Consider the following 21,598-nt stretch of genomic DNA (forward strand, 5'->3'; position numbering starts at 1 on the left):
GCCGTGTCCGGCTGCCTTGGCGGGCACAGCCCCTGGCAGGGCAATGTGCTCCCTAATGTGGCTGCTCAAGTGCTTTTGTGCCTCTTACCTCGTCTTTCTGAGGTTGTTTGATGTGCTTTAGTGTGCCTGAGAGTGACAGGCTCGGGGTGGAATTACTCAGCTTGGAAGGGACCTTTAAGTTAATTGAGTCCAAGCATTAAAAGATGAAGAGCTTGGTGTATTCTGTGTATTTTCAACAGATGTGGGTTGGATTGCACTCGAGTGTTGTGGATCCAGGCATGTTTTCTCTCACCCACCTCAGGAACTTGGTGTGGTTCCTGCAGCTGTGATTTGTGCTAGCTGAGTCAATCAAAGGATGATACACTGCAAAAATGAGATGTTGTGGCTGAGCTGGTAACAATTGCACTTAAAAAGGGATGCAACGAGGCTTGTTTTACTCCCTCTGATAAGCTATTGCTGGTTTAGTGGAAATAGAGCAGAAGGGGAGTGTGTTCCTGCTCTGTTCTGCCCTGATGGGGCCTCATCTCGAGTCCTGGAGGCAACCACGATATCAGAAGGATCTAAAGCTGTTGGAGTGTCCAGAGGCGAGACCTGGGCATGGCGAGGGGTCTAAGGAGCAGCTGAGGGCACTTGGATTGTTCAGCTGGAGGAGGAGACTGAGGGCAGAGCTCAGGGGGGGCTGCAGCTCCTCCCCAGGGGCAGCTCTGATCTCTGGGACAGGGAATGGCTGGAGCTGGGCAGGGTCAGGCTGGATTTTGGGAAAGGTTCATGCCCAGAGGGTGCTGGCACTGCCCAGGCTCCCCAGGGAATGGGCACAGCCCCGAGGCTGCCAGAGCTCCAGGAGAGCTTGGGCAACGCTCAGGCACAGGGTGGGAGTGCTGGGGGGTCTGTGCAGGGCCAGGGGTGGGACTGGGTGATCCCTGGGGGTCCCTCCCCACTCAGGATATTCCATGACTCTCTCTCTTGCTGGCTCAGTTGGAACCTCCAGCAACCTCCACGGTTGTGCTGCCTTGGGTGCCAGCTGCCTCCACACTTGTGGTCCCTATTTTGGGACAGAAGGACACGTGTGGATGTCACCTGTGCTTGTGGGAGGGGATGTGAGGGAGTGAATTGAGCAGAGCCTGGAGCTGAGCAGTGCCTGCTGAGGGTGATTAACAGGCAGTGCTGCATTTGTCTGTGGTGGGGGCTGGTTGCTTCTCAAATCACCTCCCATTTATTGTAGTGTGGCTCTAAGGTGCTTTTTGTGTCAGTTTTCATACTAAGTTTATTTTTTCTCTGCCCTCTGGTTTGCTCAAACAGCAAACTCCAAATCCAGGGCAGTGTGGGGTTTGCTGCTCCAGCACTGTAGAGCTCTGACCCTGATAAATAGCTGAATGCTGATGGATTAAATTTAATAATAATAACAACAGCAGCCTCACAGGTGTCATGGCTTGACCCCAGCTGGTTACCAAATACCAGGCTGCTGCTTTTCCCTGCTCCATCCCAGTGGGATGGGGAGGAGAATCAGAAAAGGAAGTAAAAAACCTCATGGCTTGAGGTAAGAACAATTTAATTATTGAAGCAAAGTAAAATATAATGATAATAACAATTATCATGAGAAAATAAACCCAAAAGAAACTCAAAAGCAGCATGGTTGCTGAGCACCTGCTGATTCCCATCCCATGGCCAAGCTCTGACTGGCCCCTCCCAGCCACGCTCCCCAGTTCACATACTAGGGTGTATGAATTCCATGCTCTGTGGAATGGAATATCCCTCTGGCCAGTTTGGGTCAGCCCCCCCAGCTTCTTGGGCACCTCCTTGCTAGCAGAGCATGGGAAGCTCAAAGCCCTTGGTTTAGGTAAGCAGTGGATAGCAGCAACCAAAGCATCAGTGTGTTATCAGCATTCTTCTCATCCTGAATCCACAAGCAGCCTGTGCCAGCTGCTGGCAAGACAATGAACTCTATCCCAGCTGAAAGCAGGACAGCAGAGCTGAGGGAGGCCTCTAACACATGTGAACTTGTCACTCTGTCCCAAAGCAGGGGAACAGCCTGTGAATGTTCAGGAGGTCTTTGGCAAACTTATTCTTACTAACCCAGTGTCCCTCAGTACTCTCATGTTTACTTTTGCAGGTATTTTTGTGGACTTTATTTAAAGCCCACAAAGTTCTGTGCAATGACTTGAGCTTCTTAGGCTCTGTTGTGGCTGCCCCTGGATCCCTGCAAGTGTCCAAGGCCGGGTTGAAAAGGACTTGGTGCAACCTGGGGTAGAAGAAAGTGTCCCTGCCCATGGCAGGGGTAGGGACAGGATGGGCTTTGAGGTCCCTTCCAACCCAAACCATCCTGGTATTCCATGATGTGATGGATTATTGTGTATTGGATGCTCATGTCACATGTCCCCTCCAGGCTCCTCTTTGCACCAGACAACCCCAGTTTTGTTTCCTTCAGCTCTTTTCATTTCAGTCCTGAGGGTTCTGATCACTCTTGCTGTCCTGGAGATTGTGAGCAGCTGTGCTCAGGTGCTTGTGGAGCTGACAGCCTGCTAAAGTTCAGTGTGAGGGGAAATCTCAGAGTTTTTAAAAATAAAAAACAAATATGTAGGCAGAGCACAGGGGAGGTGTAGGAGGCTGAAGGTCCTGGATGTTCTGTCCTGTGACTGTGGCTCACCCCACCAAGGCTGCATTGGTAACTTGTACCTGAGAGTGGCTGATTCTGACAAAGACCAAACACCCGAGTGGTTTATAATTAATGTACCCGATTAACAAGGAGGGTAGAAAACAATGAGCTAGACTTGCACCTAAATGTGCTTCTACAAACTGCCCTGGATTCTACCTCCTTTCACTGCATTTTGCCCTCCCTGGGGCAGCTTTAATCTGTTTTAGTGAGAAACTCCTGCTTTGCCCCTTATGATCCACTTCGATCCCCTTAGCTCTCCTTGTGTTTTGATTGTGAGGTGTTCAGGCCCTTCTCCTATTCCTGTCTGAGGCCTCTGGGTTGCCCAGTGCACTACAGATTGCTGCTGTTAAGCAAAGTAGGTGCTTTTGTAGATATTTTTAAAGGGAAATAATTTCTTATGAGCTGATGGAATAGAAGAGATGGTGCTTTTGTAGTTTTAACAAGCTGAGAATGAAGGAGGGGAAGAAAAGGAGGGTGGGAGAGAAAGGATCCAGGTGGGGAGTGAAGAGGTAGGAATGAAAGGAGTTTTCTTGTAAGAAAAGGGGCTACTGCTTGCAAGTCAAAGAGTCCCAGTCACTCAGAAAACAGGAGCATGGTCTTGAAATGTTACAGCTGAGGGAATCTGAGGAGCAGCTGCTGCTGAAAAACCTGTTCCTGCTCTCTTTTGTTCCTCATTTGGCATTTGCCTGACCCCAGAATGAATCCAAGGAGTTAAATTGGTGAGAAGTTACCAGGAAGAAGAAGGACTCTATGTTGGCTTAGCTTGTGTAGAGGGACCAGGCAAGCCCCAGGAGTGCTGTTTGGTGGGCAGGGAGACTACAGGGAGAGGAAAGCAATTCCTATGAGATTGCCTGGAATGAGCTGCCCAGAGAGGCTGTGGATCTCCTTCCCTGGAGATATTCAGAGCCCACCTGGACACAGCCCTGTGTAATGTGCTCAGGAGACCCTGCTTGAGCAGGGAGATTGGGTGGGATGACACCCAGTGGTCCCTTGCAACCAGAACCACTCTGGGATTCTGTGTCCTGGAGCTGCAGCTGAAGCCCCCAGCTGCTGGATGCAGCTGTGCTGAGCAGCTCTTCATGGAGTGCCAGACAAGAACTCTCCCCTGTGAGAGGTTCAAATGTTTAGTCTGCAGTTGCTCCCTAAGGCTGGGCCTGGGATAAACCTTTCAGGCAGTCTTGGAGCTGGAGGAGCTGTGTAATTAAGTTGTGTCTGCAGGAGGGGGGTGCTTGGATAACGAATGGGCAGGTGTGCTGCTGCTCCCAGTGTTTCAGCATTTTCCAGGATTCACTGAGATGGGGCTGGCTGCCTCTGAAGGGCTGAAACAATAAATGGTAGAAACAATCTGCTTACAACCTGGTGACAGTGGAGGGTGCACCCTCTTCAGGTGACAGAGTGGTTTTGGGAGCAGTGGGCAGTTGTCATTATTAATGACTGTGTCTTAATTTAATCAGGACCATACTGTAATGCAAGACAGATGGACAAGACCAGGAATGTCTGAGACACGAATTCTTCATTCTCTCCCTGCGTTATAAAACATGCAGAGCAAGAATTACATCCTTTTGTAAAACACTAAGCCTACCTTCAGGTCTTAAATAGATGTTTAGTCTTCTCTTGCTGAGGTTATTCAAAGCTGCCTTAGGCATGTTTGGATTAGGCAGGCAGGAAATAAAGCCACTGCTTCTGCAATCTTAAAATGAGATTTGAAATATGTGGGCTTTAGCATTATTGCCTTTTATTTTTCCAGTGTATTGGAATCCCAGAGTTTTCTACAGCAAGAGAAAACTTCCAGCTAAATCTTCTCAGCAGAGTTATTATTTTGGGTTGAGGAGTCAATCAAAGTTGAGGTAAGAATTTGAAGCCCCACACCTCACCTTCCAAGCCTGTGGCAGCGTGGAGCTGTAATTGTACGGCAGACAGGGATGAGCAGCTGAGTGCTGTGCTCTGCTTTGGCTCCTCAGGGCAGGATGTCGGAGCTGAGCGACGAGGCCAGCGAGTCGGAGCTGCTGAGCTGCAGCCTCTCCATGTGGCACGGGGTGGGGCCCGTGCTGTGCCGCGAGGAGCTGGACGTGCCCCTGGACCTGCACACGGCCTCCTCCGTCGGCCAGTACCAAGTGGTGCAGGAGTGCATCCAGCGGTGAGAGGGGCTGGGCTGGGCACAGCACGGCTGGTGCCACCTGCTGCAGGTGTGCTTGTCACCGGTGCCACACTGGTTGGGGCAACAGGGATGCATCACTGGGACTCCCAAAGGGTTCTTGGCACAAAGTTTCCAGGGGCCAATCTGCTGATAAAATAGTGTTTTAGTAGGGAGTGGAACGAGGTGGTCTTTGAGGTCCCTTCTACCCCAAAGCATTCTGTGATTCTGCGATCTGGGGGAGGTTGTGCTGGAGCTGGTAGAAATTCCCATGCAGGCTTCAGTGCTAAATGATAACAACAGTCTGCAGAAGCCAGCTGTGGTCCACAGCTCCAGCACAGTAGTTGATGTGATTTCTTTCCTCTGTTCCTTAGTGGAGACCTGGATTTGAACCAGAGGAACTGTGGGGGCTGGACCCCACTCATGTATGCTTCCTACATCGGCCACGACAACATCGTGCACCTGCTGCTGGAAGCAGGAGTGAATGTGAACATCCCCACCCCAGAAGGGCAGACTCCCCTCATGCTGGCCTCCAGCTGTGGCAATGAGAGTGTGGCTTCCTTCCTTCTACAGGTGTGTATCCCATAAAACACAGGTGAAGCCACAGCTGTGGTGTAAATGCTCAGGGTGGGATTATCCACAAGCTGCCACTTTGTGTTCTGTTGTGAGGTCTGCTTTGTGGTGGGATTTAATTTAAACTCGTGGTGTCCCAGCACAAAAGGGCAGTGGCTGAAAGCCTGAGCAGTGCAGATGCAATAAGAAATGTTGTCTGTTCTCTTGCAGCAAGGGGCAGAGCTGGAGATGAAGGACATCCATGGCTGGACTGCCTTGTTCCACTGCACCAGTGCTGGGCACCAGCAGATGGTCAAGTTCTTACTGGAGAATGGGGCAAATGCCAACTGCAAGTAAGGAGGAATCTGTCATTTCATGTGGGAATCCTTAAGATCAGAGGGTTTTGGGGAAGCTGTAAAAGGCAGGCCTCACAAATAACAGACCTGTGATTAGAGTTCCCTGTACATAGACCCCTGGCCAGCAATAATTTCATTGTCATTTGGCATTCAGTATGAAAGCAACAGGTGGCAGATGAACACACTCCAACAGACCCCTGCTTTTGTCTTCCCCCTGTACCTCAGGATGTGGCACAGCTAATACAGGGACAGGTGACCTGCAAACTGAATTGAAGTCTGCCCATGCTGTCACTGTTTATTAAACTAAGATCAAGAGAAATTAGATTTACTGCTTGTTTAATTACCAGCTAAACACTGACACCTTCTGAACTCAAGTGTACTTCATAAGTCTTTTTATTGATTTTTTTATATACTCTGAGTTCAGGTTGGTTTTTGAAGTGTGCCCTGCATTCCCATGCCTTGGGGGCCACCACACATTTATGCACATGGAATTGCCTGAGGGCAACAAGAGGTTCTTACTTTATTAGCTCCTGCAAAAGTGATTTGGGCTCTTCAAGGCAGATCTGCAGCTGGAAGAGTAATCTGTTGCTGCAGCCAGTTTAGGAACACTGAATGTCTACAGGGAATCAATTCTACAACAGGACAGCCAGTACATCATAGAGTCTGTGATCAGCAAAGGTTGAGGGCTGGAAATGCTCTGTGAGGGAATGGCAGAACTTCAGCTGTGGTTATACCTGTCCACTTGTGTGTTCTCTCCCCAGGGAGCCAGTGTATGGATACACACCTCTGATGGAAGCAGCTGCTTCTGGCCATGAGATAATTGTTCAATACCTTCTCAATCATGTAAGTGTCCTGACAGTTCTCTGGGTAGCTGAAAGTCTGGTTCCAGCCCTCAGAGGAACTACCACAAATTTGACACCATGCTTTTTTTGGCAGTGTTATGTTTGCTCCTTGATGACAGTCACCTCTGAAGTCCCAGACTTCTAGGACTGTTTTCAAAGTATCTGCTTTCTGCAAGCTGGTACCATGATTTTATACTGGCCTTGCAGGAATAGGAGTGAAGTCTGACTGTCCAGATATAACTGAATAATGACTAAATTAGAAAACAACCGAAGCTGTAATTTTTCTATTGTGTTTACAGGCTTGCACGCTCAGGCTGGACATCTGCATCCAAAAGCTTATGAGCATGCAGGCCTCTTACACAGTTTGGTTTAAATCCCATTTGACTGGTCCAGCTTACTGCCAGAAGGAGGCAGCAATGCAAAACACTTCAGATCAAACAAACCTGTTCCCAGTGGCAATGCACAAGAGCCCTGGGCTATTTGGCATTCAGGAACTGGAGAAACTGGAGATAACTAAAAAGGCATTCAGGGTATTAGTGCAGCTTGAACTGTCTGTCAAAGGTGAACCTGTATTGCTGATGGAGGAGCTAAGACAATTTTGGTGGTTTTTTTGATATACATATGTATTTTTTACGCTGCCCTCTGCTGTGTGCACTTAACCAGGTGTTTTTTCTGCAGGGAGTGAAGGCAGATGTCAGAGATAACACTGGAGCCACAGCACGGACCCTGGCCATGAAGTATGGCCACACCAAGATTGTGGGGCTGATAGATTTGCATGCAGCCCCAGTGCCCAAGGTCTTCTGCAGAGGTCCAGGTAACAGATGCTTGACCTTGTTCATTTTAAGATGAACCTGAAGTGAGGTGTTTGATAGTTTGAAAGTATGTTTTACTGTGTAGATGGGATAGTGCTACCTGGTCTAGCCTGGAAATTCCAGCATTTCTGAGGATGAAAGAGGCATGAATCCAACAACTCTTGTCTGCTGGCCCCTTTCTGACCTAGGTTAGCTGTTCCACCCTCACTCTTTAACATTTCTCTTTTTCTTTCCACTGCACTTATAGGACCAGTAGCAAGTAAAACAGGCAAATGACTTCCTGTGCTGCTAACAACCTGTGTTTGAACTACAGGCAACTATGAGGAGCTGAGTTCTTCAGATGAATCATGTTCTGCTCCCCAGAGACAGAGACCTGCTCGTAGGACCAAGGGTCCCAGCATCCATGAAGGGCCCCAGGCCTTGGCCAAGATCACAGCAATTGGCCTTGGGGGAAGGAAGCAGTCTTGCTATGGTGAGGAGAGTTGGGAGCCTGTGGTACAGTCCCCTAAGACCTCAAATGCACTGCAGCTGTTCCTGCTGTCTGTTTTTGATTTGTTGGGGTTCATACAGGACAAAGATATCTTTATATGAATGTGTTCACTATCCAGTGTCTGGGTTAGAAAGAAAAGCACCTGAACTCTTTTGTCAAGGCTGGATATTGATGAGTGGGATACTTCTCTGCTCTCACCTCAACTGCTGTTCCCCTGACTCTTGAGAACAGTTCAGTTTCCCTTTTTGGGCAGGCTCACAAGTTTTAGACCCTTTCTGAAGCTGATGACAAGGAGGTGCTCACAGTGGCTGAGAAATCATAGATCATAAGAGTGAACTTGTGAGTTTTGCCTTGCCTGATGCTTGAAATGGTTCTAAAACTGAGATTGCAAAACCTTTGCAATAGACCAAGAGAAAGATGATCCCAGTTAGACATCCTGGATGCAGTGCTAGAAGGTTTATTTTACTGTCTGTCATAGATATTTCTCAGACTAGTTGCCTGGAATAACCAAGATTATGGACTTGGAAGCATGTTCAAAGCTCAGTTCATTCTCTTAAACACAAGTCTGTGTTATCCCCCAAGCTGTATTGGAATGATACTGCCAGATTAAATGCCAGTGGGATTCTCCTGGTGTTTTAGCAGAGCTGCAGGGGGGGGTGGTTCTGCAGGGTGTGCAGGGCTGCTCTCCTAAGCAGCTCTTTCTTCCCTTTCATAAATTGAGTATAACAAGGTGTGGGAGTGCTGGAAGCTGCTGTTTAAGGTACATCTCTGCTGTAAGATGTTTTCTCTGACTTTCTTTCAATATAAGTTCATGTGCTGTGGGGTCATGTGAGGGAACTGCAGGAACCTGCATTTCTCAGGTGCTCTCTGTGCTTTTTAGAATGAAACTTGTCAGTTGCGAGCACAGTCTCTCATTTTGGTTATTTTCAGATCCAGAAGTGGTTACGTTTTCTGCAGGAGCCTCCCTGATTAACTTGCATCCTAATCTCTGTTCTCCCTTCCTGTTGCACACAGAGCAGGTGCCCCCTCAGGGCTATGTCACCTTTAGCAACGATGGCAGCTGTGTGCCAGGCGTCATCCGGCACAGGGACGTCACCTCCCCGATCAACGAGCTGGACGTGGACAGCAGCAGCAGCAGGGGTAAGTCACTGTCTCAGAAATGCAGTGCACACCTGGCTGTGAGTCCAGGCCTTGGCTTCCTGTCCCACTGAGATGCTGAGATTGGAATGTCTCTCCTGAAGGAAAGCTGGGATGATTTAGCTACAGAAGATAAAAGTCAGTGTGGTAATTTCATCAGTTTGTACAAATAGTCTGAAGGAAGGTGGGATGAAGACAGAGTATGGCTGTTTCCAGAAATGTCTCTGGTGGCAAACAGACATGGGGAAAGATGGATGCTGGGGTTCAGATGTGAAATCTCTGCCTCAGGGTCATCTTTCATCCTGAGTGCTGCACGTGAAGCCTTGCTCTGTATCTTGCCTTCCTTTACACCTCCGGGAGGTTTTGCTGGTAATTGTGTAACAAAACCAGACTGTAACAAAGTTGTACTTCACTATTTTTTTCCTGTTCCTTTCCAGAGGATAGTGCTTTGTCCAGCAACAGCTTGGGAACCATCAGGAGCAGCAGCAGCAGCAGCAGTGAATGCTTAATTAGAATCCCAGGAGTGAGCAGTGAAGGCTCCTTGGAAAGCAATGAGGTGGATTTTCTTTTCTTTGCCTTCAGCTTGGGCAGTGCTTTCACCCATGGGAGACTCTACTGCCATGGGAGCCTGTAAGACCAGGCTGGGTGAGGAAAGGCTCTTCCAGGGACAGGAAAACCAAGGAAGGGTTGGAGGGTACTCACAGCTCACATAGGTCAAGGCAGCTCTGGGGCTGCAGTACAAAAGGGCCTTTAGGTCTTGGAGGAGCCTGCGCTTGTTACCCACCCCGATCCTGCCATCTCTGCACAATCATCCTTTCCATTCTGTGGGTGGTTTTGTGTTTTCCAGGACTCTGACCACACCAACAGCCCCCCCAGTCGGAAACAAGCCAAGAGCTTTAAGGGCAAGACCCGCTGCAGCAACAGTGACAGCCAGTGGAGCCACTGCCTGGGGAAGGCTGGGGGTTGCTGCCAGCACCTGGTCCTTCCTGAGCCCCCAGCCTACACAGGGCCCCAGGTAAGTACAGACCTGTCCTGCAGGCTCTGTCACTGTGCCAGGTGTTGGGAGGCTTTTCCAGGGTTACCAAAACACCTGATATTCCAAACTTAAACACTTGTGAAACAGCAGTTTCTTATAGAGGAGCTGTTTGCTGAGATATTGCTGTTGCTGGGAGGGGTTCCTTGACCCTTCAAGCCTGTGGGTGGGCTGTCAAACCTGGCAGTGGGGTGGGCAGGGGTAGCTGATTCTGTGTCATTCTGCTCTGCACTTGTTAGAAGAGGTGTGGCTGCAGCAGAGGCCAGTCCTGGTGTGTGATTGTGGAGAAGGGCAGGGAACCACAGGAAGTTGTGGTTGCTGCTGGAACCCAGAAAGGTGTTACAACAGCATGAAAAAACAAATATTTGTGATTGGGAGGAATGGTGATGCTTTTGTTGAGAGGGTGTAAATAAGCTTGCTTTGTCTGGGCTGCAGGACCTGGCAACATTCCTTGAGGAGATTGGGTGCCTGAAGTACCTGCAGGTGTTTGAGGAGCAAGACGTGGACCTCCGGATCTTCCTGACCCTCACAGAGAGTGACCTGAAGGAAATAGGCATCACGTGAGTGTCTGTCCTGCCCTGTCCATCCCAGCTTCCCCCTACAAACCACATCCAGCCTGGTCAGGAAGGTTTAGCTGGGGAGTGCTGCTCTCTTCTGGCTGCCTCCCACACAATTTGACATCCCCGTGTCCTCAGCTGTAACATGCTCCTGCTTCTGGAGGTACCTTGGAGAGACCAGGACACTGCAGAGGTGCTCATGGTGTCCTGTTGTGCTCAGGGACAGGTGGTGCAGGGCTTGACCCATGTTGGTTCCATCCCCCCAGGCTGTTTGGCCCCAAGAGGAAGATGACCTCGGCCATCGCGCGCTGGCACAGCAGCGCCCGCCCGCCCAGCGACGCGCTGGAGTTGGCCTACGCCGACCGGCTGGAGGCAGAGATGCAGGAATTGGCCATCCAGCTGCACAAGGTGAGGCTGCTGCCAGCTCCTCAGGGCCCTACGCCCTGCAGGAAGCCATCAGTGCTGTGGTTTTATTGTGCCTCTGGTGGTTTTTCCTTCACCTCAAGCCATGACTTATAGTGGACATGCTTGGTGCATAAACAACACAAGTACAACTTACCCACTGCTCATCCTTGGTGCTCCTTTGTGTCTGTTTCCCATCCAACTGATAACTATAGGAAACAGGGCAGGAATCAAATTCCTTCTCTTTCTCAGCATTTTTATGGTGCAGTCATCGGTGAACAGACTTGTGTTGTTTTTGGAAATTTGGACTCATGTCAACTTTGTAAACAGAGAGGAAGGGGGAATTGTAACTGTGGGGCTGGGCTTAGTGTGGAGAGAGCCTGTACTCAGTGTACAAGCTTCATCCAGCTTCCTTTCCCACTGGCAAGGAACATTCTGGCTGCCGGAGGCATTAAAATAGCAGGGCCTTGAGAGATGTTCAGTGCTCCCAGCCTGATGCCCCGTGTGCTCTGCTGCAGAGGTGTGAAGAGGTGCAGGTGATGAAGGGCCAGGTGTGCCAGGAGCAGAAGCTGCGTGCAGTGGCCGAGAGCTGTTTGATGGAGCGGGATGAGACCTGGAATGCCATCCAGTGCCAGCTCAGGGAGGCTCAGGCCATCACCACGGATGCTGGAGTCCTGCTGGATCAGATCAAGTAAGTCATTCCCAGGAAGTGACACTGAGACTGCTGGGAAATGGGATTTAGGGTCATATTGGCAGTCTTACAGGTGATGCTCAGGGTAAGGCAGGAGAGCTCACCTGGCACCTGAACACATTCGGATCCTGCCTGACTTTCCCTAGTGAAAAGCCACAGCCATGGGAGCACATGTGAAACTTTGGTCAGATGCTTGAGCTGGAATTGGCCTTTTTGGGGGTGCTGGGTGCTCCTGTTTCTAATAGAAGGAACCAAAAGGCTGAGGCTGTGCCTACCCAGGGTAAGACTTGGTAGCAAGACCTTTTTGAACACAAAAAGGAGTTTTTAACCCATACCCTGCCAAAGGATGTACAGTAACTCGCATGTGAAGAATATTTTTCTTGCAACTCTGTGACAGCTGGCAGAATAATCTAAATAACCTCCTGACACTCCTTTTACTGCTTTTGTGGTGCTTTTCTCTGTGCCCCAGTTGGACTCCTCTCATGGGCCTTGTTCTCTCCAGTGATACAATAGGGATATCACTGAAAGTGGCACAAATCCTGCTGCTTATGGATCCTAGCCCAAGGGAGTGGAGTCTGCTGCCTTCCAAGCCAGGGTGAGCTGAAGTTGGATCCAGTAGCTCAGCAGACAAATATTCCCACTGCAAGGGACAGAGCCTGGCTTGTCCCCCTGACTGAGGAGCTGAGGCTGCTGTAGAAGGGCCCTGCCATGCTCTGAACATGAACTGCTTGAATTGGTGGGATGGTGATGACAGCCTGAGAACCTGAGTGCCCCTCATACCTCTCATGAGGTTGTTTCCTTTGTCCATTAGAAACCTTGGATTGGGCTTGATTCTCCCACAGACCAACACAGCCTCTGGCTTGGGCTTCCTGCTGCTCACCCCAGCCCCTCCTTGTCTTGTCCCCCCACAGCTCCTCTGTGCAGAGCTGGCTGTGGCTGCAGATGGGGAGCAGTGGCTGGGAGCTGAGCAGTGCCAGCACCCCAGGCTTGGGCTGAGGCACCACTTCCTCCTCCTGGGAAGCAGCAAGGAGCAGGTTGTACCCCAGGGCCTTAGAGGCGCTGCCCAGGCACCCTGTGCAGGTACTGCAGGCTGTAGGATGTGCAGTGGCACTGCCAGCGTGTCCCTGTCCCACTGACGGCCTGGGTGTGGTTTGGCAGGAGCTGCCAGGCAGAGCTGTCATCCCGGCTGGCCCCAGAGCAGGCGGGCGAGGGAGCGCCGGACGCGCGGGAGCAGCGCGGCACCGGGGAGAGCGAGCGGCCCGGGGAGCGCCCAGGTGAGCCCAGGGCAAAGCCCTGCCTGCCTTTCCTTGCTGGAAGTCAGACAGCTGGGAATGGATGAGCAGCCAAACTCTTAGTGAGTTGAATTCTTGCTCTCAGGGTATTTGGAGTGGAACTTGCAGAGTTTCTCAGCAAGTTTTTGGGTCTGGCAGGCATTTGTGGCTAAAAATGCATGGGTGTAGCACAGGCCCCAGTGACAGCCCTGCTTCAGGGACCTGTGGCTGCACCTCGGGTTTGTTACCACCCTGTGCACTGGAGCAGGGTCTGAACCAGAAGGGGTGGTTCGTTCCCTAACCCAGTTTGGGGATTTTGCTGTTGGATCCATGGGACAACCTCTGTGTCTGGGCAGGCCTGACCCAGCAGCTCCTTATCCCTAGGAGCTGGTAAATGATCCCTGAAAGTCCTCAAGGCCAAGTTGAAGGGAACTTGGAGCAACCTGGTCTAGTGAAAGACGTCCCTATCCATAGCAGGTGGTGGAATGGGATGGGCTTTAAGGTCTCTTCCAACCTAAATCATTCCATGATTCTGAGACTCTCTTATCTTGCTGCCTGTGACACGTTCTTAGTGACCTGTTCTTTGCTCCTGTCTTAGAAGTGAGACAAGCAGAGATCCTGTCCATTGATTTCTGTCCATTACACTTAATCCCTTTGAGATTCTCTTCCTAAACAACCCAGCCAGTCTAAGAACATAAATTCCTAAGTGGTAGAATTGCCAGAAAACCCCTCAGTTTGGCACAGGCAGCTCCAGCTCTCTTCCTATGTGATTCGGAAGCCCTAACTGGAATCCCTTTGGCTGGGGATGCTTCCCAGCAACACCAGCCCCTTGTGTGCTGTCCCAGAGAGCTGCAGATGGATTAACTGTGTCCCTGTCCTTGCAGTGCTGGAAGGGTGGCCACCTTCCCTGAAGTCCTTGAGCTTGCCTGAGCTATCAGCTGTGCTGGAGGAGTGTGTGGGAGAGATGGGTAAGCTGGGAAGGACTCTGGGCATGTGGAGGGACTGTTGTGCTGGGGGAGGCATGGCTGGCTGGGGTTTGGTGGTTTGGAGTTGTTGTTGGGAGAACCTCTGCTTGTTCAGGGAAGTCTCCAGGCTCTGGAGTTGGTGCTGCTCTTGCTGCAGATCTTGGGCTCTGCATCATCCCCTGGTGACAGGTCCAGGCTGAGAGGTGGGGGGTGGTCCCTGCATCTCCTGCTCAGTGATGAGAGCTGCTGGGGAACTGGTTCCCTAATCCAGTATCCTGTTCTTCTGGTGACAGGAAATCCAGCAACTTGCAGACAGTAGAGACACCCCTGTTCTCAGAGCAGGAGCAGCACAGCAGTGGCTGAGTGCAGCCTGTTCTTTCCTGCTTCCTGGCCCCTTCCTAATGCTCCTTTTTTCCCTTTGGTTTGTCCTCAGGAAAAGCTCTGCAGACTGTGACTCAAAACCTCCAAAGGCTCCAAGCCCTGGGGCAGAGCGGGCAGAGCTGGCCAAAGCCATAACCAAGCCAGGAGGGTGAGTGGGAACAGCTGCCCTGCTCAGTCCCAGGCTGTGGCACTGAGGGGACACCGTGCCTCACTGCCACCTGCCCAGAGCTCGCTCGGAGCCACACACCAGGGCTGGGCTCTCATCCTTTTGTGCCCTCTGGTTGGTTCTCCCTTTGGAAAATCCATAGCCCCCTTGTCCCTGTGTCCCAGCAGAGGGTGACTGTCCCTTTCTCCTGGTGGCTGCAGGAATTCTGACGTCGGGTGACCGTTCCACCCGGAAGCTGAGTGTGCCTGGGAGAGGGAGCACGGGCCGTGCCGGCAGCACCGCGGCTCTGCCGAGGGCCACCGCAGCCTGCAGGGCACCAAGGAGGCTGTGGCCACCAGAGAACATGTCTGGGAGGACAAGAGACAGCAGAGGACAACAACCAGCTGCTCCTGGGGCCTGACTCAAGGCTCCCGGGATCTTTGTTTGAAAGGTTTGGGTTTGGAGAAGAAGCTCCAAGCCTAGAAGTTTTGTCTGCCTTAAGCTTCCTGCAGCCCTTGTTCAGGTCTGGCTGGTGGTAGAAAGGTGACAGTTGCACACAGCAATCAATTCATTATCCTTTTCTGTATCCCAAGCTCGCCAGGGCCTCTGAAATGTGTCCCTGGCTCTTCCTGTGCCGTGGGGATTGGCCCAGAGAATGGATCTGAGGCCATAAAAAAGGCAGTTTGTTGTGGAGGGGTGAAGGGAGTGGAGTTTGTGATGTTTGGCTCTTTGAGCTGCAGTGGAGCTCAAACTGCAGCCCTGTTCCTAGTTGGAATGTCTGCTCTACTGCCACCCCCGATCTGGGCTTCAAAGCCTGTTCCTCCAGCCCACTCCGGTTCACTTTGGGTTCTTGCTGTCCTCAGGGGCTGGCTGTGATCACATTGGTGGTTTAGGAATGGCATTCACTGAAACACTCCCAACTCGCCCACTCCCCCTCCTCACCTCCTCTCCCCGGGGTGGGATGGAGAGGAGAACTGGAGGCACAAAAGGTGAAGATCGCTGGTAGAAATAAAAGCACTTTACTGGAAACAGCAATGAGATAAGGAAAAGTGACAGTAACAACAGTAATAACAGAAGTGTACAGGAGAGGTCCTGGTCCTGCAGAAATGAACCCTGTCCTGGCCAGAAGCAGGACATCACTGTTACTCCATCCCCAAGACGTTGGCTTTGTGGTCAGTGCTGTATGGCAGAGGTCATTGGCCTGGTGTGCCAAGATCCCAGCAAGGCAGGGATCCCCTGGAAAGACAGGAGAGGAGGAGGAGCTGGGACTGCTGAGCTTCCCCTGCCTCTGGCAAGCAGGGGAGTGCCAAGGCAGCAGAGCAGGAACAGGGATAGCTCTGTGCCCCATGGGAGGGGGCAAAGGAACCACAGCTCAGACAGAGCTGTGGCGCCAGGCTTTGCTCCTCACCACTGCCTGCCTTTGCTGTGCAGGGTTGGGAAAGATTTCTGCCAGGGCATTCGTGGGTGGGCATTGCCAAGGACAGGCCTGTCCCTGGGAGTGGGTGATGGTGCCAGGGACCTTGGTGTAGAGTGGTTCCCAATGACTCTGTTCCCATTTATTCCTGAATCCTCTAAGGAGGAAAAACACAACAATCAAAATCTGAAGTCTATGAGTGATGAACCTGGTGAATCACAATATGTCCCTTTGGGAAGCGGATGGAACTGTGTGTTCCTTCTGCTATTTGGACTTTGGGCACAGATCCTAAATATAAAAACCTGTCCAGCTCCAGGTTTTCAGCTGGTCATCCCTTCTGCTGAGTGCCTGAGTCTCTTCAGGCAGGGGTGACACCTGGCTTGCCTGCTGTGTCTGTGCTTCCTGGCCCCAGGCAGGTGTGGCCCTCTCAGCTGTGCCCCCGTGTGCCTGGCAGTGTCCTCCCCTCTGGGTGCTGCTTCCTGCCCGTGCTGACCTCCCACCCTCAGCACAGGGCACTGTTATTTTATCTTGAGCAAACACCATGGAGCATGTGGGCACCCACTGCCAGCTGCAGGGTGAGGCTGCAGGAGCTTCACCCTGAAGAGTTTGGATGAGGAGGAGGGAATTCTCCTCCTGCAGCACCCCTGGAAACTCCTCAGAGGGCTGAGGCTGTGCTGGGAGCAGGGTTCAGGGCTTTGTCTGCTATTCCCTGTCCCTGGGGAGTTCCAGGGTCTCTCCCTAGCCTTGGTGTTTCTGCCTGCTGTAATATGGGGGTGTTAGTGCTGTTTCCCTTGAAGTTAAGGCAAGACCCCCCCCCAAAAACTCCTAAGAAAAAAGCCCTGGCTCAGCTGTGCCCTCAGAATGGGGGACTGTGCAGAACAGTGGCTGGAAGGTGACAACAGGGATTTGAGGCTTGCTTTGCTAAGTCTGAGGCTGGAATTAAGGAGGTTTGGGGGATTAACAGGATCTATCCAATAGATTAGAATGCCTGGGAAAGGAGGGGAGATGTGGCAGTGTGCGTGTGAAGGAAAAAGGCCCCAAACTGGTGCTGCAGGTGTAAAGGCTTCAACAAGGGGTGTGAGAGCACCCCAGGGCCCAGCAGGGAGGGGATCTTTGACATCAGAATATCCCTGAGGAGGCAATTCCTTAACTGCAGGATGTGAAGCAGCATTCCTTGCAGCTAGGGTGGCTGTGCAGGCAGCAGCAGTCTGGTGCTACCCTAAGGTGAGCTGTCCATGCAAAAACAGCATTTGCTGATTTGGATAAATGAATAAAAGCTGAGAAGCCTATGTGTGGTGTGTGGGTATCTCTGGAGGGAGCTGGGGAATCCTGAATAAGTTCCCTGATTTGTTAGTGCAGGGCACTCAGGAATGCACACAGGGTTTTCCTGCCATCTCTGCCAAGAGGCTGCAGGCTCAGGGGACTGGGACTGCCTGAGCCCTGAGATCCCAGCACTGCCTGCCTGGGGCATGTGGGAAACCAGAGGAAGCCACTGAGATGGAGCTGGAGCCAGGCTCAGAGAGCTACCTCCTCTTGCTCACCTGGAGAGGAGAAGGCTGCAGGGGCACCTCAGAGCCCCTGCCAGGGCCTGAAGGGGCTCCAGGAGAGCTGGAGAAGGACTGGGGACAAGGGATGGAGGGACAGGACACAGGGAATGGCTCCCACTGCCAGAGGGCAGGGATGGATGGGATATTGGGAAGTAGGAATTGTTCCCTGTGAGGGTGGGCAGGCCCTGGCACAGGGTGCCCAGAGCAGCTGTGGCTGCCCCTGGATCCCTGGCAGTGCCCAAGGCCAGGCTGGGCAGGGCTGGGAGTGACCTGGGACAGTGAGAGGTGTCCCTGCCATGGCAGGGGCAGGATGGAGTGGGCCTTGAGGTTCCTTCCCCCCCAGTCCATTCAGAGATTCAGCTGTCTGTGCCCACCAGCCCTTTCCCTCCCCTGCAGCAGACAGAAGCAGCAGGCTCTGCTTGTTGAAAAATAAATATTTATTTACATCTGAAAAGAGAGTTAATGTGTAAATTGGTCTCGTGGGGGTTCCATCGATCCAGGACCGTGACTCCAGGCTGGTGCAGCCTCTTTGCTTTGTGTGCTCGAGGCAGCTCCTCCCTGAGGCACTGGGAGAGGCTCCCCCAGCCCCTCGGGGAAGGGGCAGGGCCTGGAGCACCTCCTGTGTCCATGGACATCTCCTGGAGCTCCCAGCTGCTTCCTCCTGCCTGGAGGGGACTCGTGCATGGCAAAGGAAGGAATGTGGTGGGAACAAGCTCTGGCAGTGTCCGTGCTGCTCCCGCGGGCCAGAGCAGGGGGCTGGGGCTGTCTCCAGCTGCTCCAGGACTGCACAGGACCAGGACAGGAGCAGCCCTGCTCAAACCACACCACCTCGGCTGCTTCTCTTGCTCCTGGGCTTCCCAGGATCCACAGCCTGCTTGGCCAGGGGGGAGGATGCTTTGGCACCCCACTGGAAAGCAAACTCCCAGGATTTTAGCCTTTGGTTCCTGAGCTCCTGCCAGGCTGGCAATCCAGCTTGCCCCCCAGAAAACAGGGGAGGCTGGGCTGGATGCTGAACCTGGCATGGGGGAGGTTGGGCTCTGTCCCAGTGAGTTGCTGCTCTCAAATCCTTCACTCCTAAGTGGTTTTGGGGCTCCATCCTTGGCTCTGCCCATGGCAGGGGGCACCAGGGGTTTGTGCAGCTGCAGGGCAGCGAGGAGGGGATGGGAGCTGCTGTTCTGTGTTGGTGATGAGGGTGGGAGCAGGAGCAGCCCCTCGCTGTGCAGAGCTTGTCAGGGTGGCTGTGGATGCCTGGTGAGATGGTCCTGGGCTGGGACACGGGGACAGTGAAGCCCTGGCTGTGGTGTGGCCCAGGGTGTGGCAGCAGCTCCCATTGCCACTGCAGAGCCAGGCTGCCCCTGGCTGCTGTGATCCCACAGGTGCCCAGGGGGGTGGGGGTGTCCCAGGGGTTCCCTGTGTGGGATGTGTCCTGGGGGAGGCTGCCAGGCTCTGCAGGGGCTCAGGCAGGGCGAGAAGCAGCAGGGCTGCCCACACAGCGATGCCTGGCAAGAGCCAGGAGTGCCAGCTCCCACTCGGGTCACAGCAGGGATGTCCCTTCCAGCAGCTCCAGTGTGGCACAGCCAGACACCCATCCCAGCCTGGCCATCCCGGGTGGGCACTGCCCAGCACAGCTTCCTGCAGCCTCCAGCCAGGCCCTGTGGCCATGGTGGCCAGCAGCCCCTCCACCCTGGCTGGTCACCACCTCACTGGGCACAGCAGAGCACCGGGTGGTCGAGTTTCCAGAGCTGCCACTTCTTCTTCATCTCAGACTTCACCTGCCATGGAGGGGAGGGAGGAGGGGCTTATCCGTGGCTGTGCCCTCCCTGCAGGCACGGGGTGGGATGGGGAAGCAGGGCAGGAGATGCCATGGCAGAGACAGGGACAGGTACAAGGACAGGGACAGGTACAAGGACAGGGCCAGGGACGTTACCTCCTTGTTGGCAAAGCAGTACAGCACAGCCACCAGGAAGCCCTGCAGGGAGAGCCAGCAGTGAGCCCCCTCCCTGCTGTTCCTCTCCTGGGGCTGAGATGGGCTTAGGCTCCCCCCAGGCCACTCCTGGGTGTTTTTAGGTCTGGGGTCCCCATGGCACCACTGCCCAGAGAGCACAGGAGGCAGCAGCACGCTCTCAAGGGCAGCAGAGATGGTGCCACCCTTCCCATGGAAGCACCACAGGAGAGCAAGCTCAGAGAGGGAGCTGACCTCTGCTCTGTGGTGTGCCCAGAGCAAGGATTTGTTTCACTCCCACCTCACCTGGAAGGAGTTGAGGAAGAGGGTGAAGAACACCTTGACGTAGCGCAGGATGCCCGTGGTTTGCTCGTCCGTGGCGAAGATGAAAACGACCTCGTGGATCCCGAAGAGGGGGATGAGGGTCAGGGTGGCTTTGGCCAGCCTGCAGAACAGTAAGGGGACAGTAAAACTCCCAGTTAATCCCAGGGCGCTCGTTTAAGGATGTGCAAGGTGGAGGAGAGGCCCGGGGAGGGGTAGGGGGTGTGGAGGTGGCGTTATCCTGTTAGCCCAGAGTGTCCCCAGCCCACCTCAGCTTGTAGTCGGCGTAGCCCTTCTGGTTGGCCCGGAGCTTGGCCAGGATCACCTTGAGGATCCGCATGAAGATGAGCAGGTTGATCTGGGAGGAGGAGACAGGGCAGGGGCACACAGAGCCCAGCACCCCCGCCCTGCTCACCCAGCAGGAGCTGGCACCCCCTGTGCTGCTGAGGCTGCCGCCCTTCCTCCCCTCCTGCCATCCCAAAATCCCAGTTCCAAAGCAGCAGGAGCCACCCCCAGCCCCTTTCCCTGGGGTTCAGCGCCCCAGATTCCTTCATGAACCCCCAGAACCAGGGGCCAGCCAACTGGTGAACCCCCTGTGCATTTGGCTGGTCCTTGCAGGCCAGCTCTCCCTCCTGGCCTCTGCTGGAAGCATCCCAGGGCCAGGAGCCAGGGGCTGAGCTGCTGCTGTCCAAACAGACCCGGGGCTGGCAGCTGTTCCCTACCAGGGAGGCGAGCAGGATGGGGATGCGGATGATCCACCAGTAAGCCATGTTCTCATTCAGGGCCCAGCACCTGCCAGGGAGGAGAGACAGCACCGTCACCCTGGGCTGGGGACAGCATCATCCAAGAGCTTTCCAGCCCCAGCCAGGGGGCTCAGGGACCCTCAGCAGCCTCTGAGCATCCCAGCAAGACCCGCCCTCCAGCCATCCCTCATCCATCCATCCGTCCATCCGTCCATCATCCATCCATCCATCATCCATCCATCCATCCATCCATCCATCCATCCATCCATCCATCCATCCATCCATCCATCCATCCATCCATCCATCCCTGTCCATCCATCCCCACTCACTCCGCGTTCTCCTTCAGGTACTTGGCGGCCATCCAGGGCACCACGAACACCACGGGGGTCCCTGCAAGTCACACAGCAAACCCTGTAAAACCAAGCACCCTCCTGAGCTGAGAAACCACCCCCGTGCTGGGGGGACCCCCGGGGTGGCAGAGCCCCCACCCCACACCCTCCTGGGACAGTCGGGACCGCGGTGCCCTCGGGTGACACCAGGCACTGTCCCCATCCCTGTGGTGCCCTCGGGTGACACCGGGCACTGTCCCCTCCCCGCGGCATGCCCAGGGGGCCCCTACCCCAGCCCAGGTAGAGGTAGAGCCTGTAGTAATTCTTCTCGGAGAACACGGCCCCGATGAGCAGCTTGTAGAGGTAGACAGCTTCCACCAGGAACCAGTAGTGGTTGGCCAGGATGCAGTACTGCATCAGCACCTGCGCCGCGCGGCACCCCAGCGCTGCCTGCCATGGGAGAGTCACCCCAGGGCTCAGCACGGGCACCCCAGGAGCTCATCCACGGGGTGTGCTGCTGCACAGGCACCCCAAGAACCCTGAGAGTTCTCCCATGCTGCAGAGGCACCCCCAGAGCTCACCCATCAGGGGCATGGGTGGCACCAAGGGCTGATTCCTCAGGTGCCACACAGGCCCAGAGCTCACCCAGAAGGTGCACAGGTATCCCAAGAGTTCACCCTCTGGGGCATGGGCAGCACAGGCACCCCAAAAGCGTGTCCACTGTGTGGATGGGCACCCCAGGACTATGCACAGGCACCCCAAAACCTCATCCATCAGGTGCATGGGTGTCACCCTGATTTTTTAAGATTCTCTAAGCCTTCTGATGTTGACATTCTTGTAACAAACTTTCTCACACTCTTTCTGTAAATAACTTATTGTTT

The 21,598-nt window shown here is 53.5% G+C and overlaps 2 protein-coding genes across 2 annotated transcripts in view; one reads left to right on the top strand and one right to left on the bottom strand.

Annotated features, from left to right (window-relative positions):
* Positions 1-4,397: 4,397 nt before the first annotated feature.
* On the top strand, positions 4,398-15,850 carry ANKS3 (ankyrin repeat and sterile alpha motif domain containing 3). The gene is made up of 17 exons (XM_005425204.3): positions 4,398-4,500; positions 4,615-4,790; positions 5,162-5,360; positions 5,571-5,692; positions 6,457-6,538; positions 7,216-7,351; positions 7,663-7,821; positions 8,854-8,979; positions 9,414-9,532; positions 9,824-9,991; positions 10,445-10,569; positions 10,833-10,974; positions 11,487-11,659; positions 12,818-12,933; positions 13,815-13,898; positions 14,329-14,424; positions 14,643-15,850. Exons 2-16 carry the CDS (start codon positions 4,621-4,623, stop codon positions 14,409-14,411), a joined length of 2,004 nt encoding a protein of 667 aa, XP_005425261.1. The 5' UTR covers positions 4,398-4,500; positions 4,615-4,620; the 3' UTR covers positions 14,412-14,424; positions 14,643-15,850.
* A 3,232-nt stretch (positions 15,851-19,082) lies between these two features.
* The window catches only part of LOC102042148 (glucagon receptor-like), a 3,842-nt gene continuing 1,326 nt past the window's right edge, over positions 19,083-21,598 (bottom strand). The window contains exons 6-12 of the mRNA XM_005425263.1: positions 21,008-21,163; positions 20,718-20,778; positions 20,368-20,437; positions 19,915-20,003; positions 19,631-19,769; positions 19,310-19,351; positions 19,083-19,154 (exon numbers count right to left, since the gene is read on the bottom strand). Of these exons, the coding sequence (XP_005425320.1) occupies positions 19,083-19,154; positions 19,310-19,351; positions 19,631-19,769; positions 19,915-20,003; positions 20,368-20,437; positions 20,718-20,778; positions 21,008-21,163 (629 nt within the window). The remainder of the gene's footprint in view (positions 19,155-19,309; positions 19,352-19,630; positions 19,770-19,914; positions 20,004-20,367; positions 20,438-20,717; positions 20,779-21,007; positions 21,164-21,598) is intronic.

Source organism: Geospiza fortis, unplaced genomic scaffold (assembly GCF_000277835.1).
Source record: "Geospiza fortis unplaced genomic scaffold, GeoFor_1.0 scaffold114, whole genome shotgun sequence".
In the NCBI taxonomy this organism is placed as follows: domain Eukaryota; kingdom Metazoa; phylum Chordata; class Aves; order Passeriformes; family Thraupidae; genus Geospiza; species Geospiza fortis.

Bases quoted from the DNA above. Each gene is read 5' to 3' on its own strand.
- ANKS3 (XM_005425204.3), top strand. From the start codon at position 4,621: ATGTCGGAGCTGAGCGACGAGGCCAGCGAGTCGGAGCTGCTGAGCTGC. The intron at 8,980-9,413 runs GTAAGTCACTGT...GTTCCTTTCCAG, and splicing joins GGACAGCAGCAGCAGCAGGG to AGGATAGTGCTTTGTCCAGC. The intron at 12,934-13,814 runs GTGAGCCCAGGG...CTGTCCTTGCAG, and splicing joins GCGGCCCGGGGAGCGCCCAG to TGCTGGAAGGGTGGCCACCT.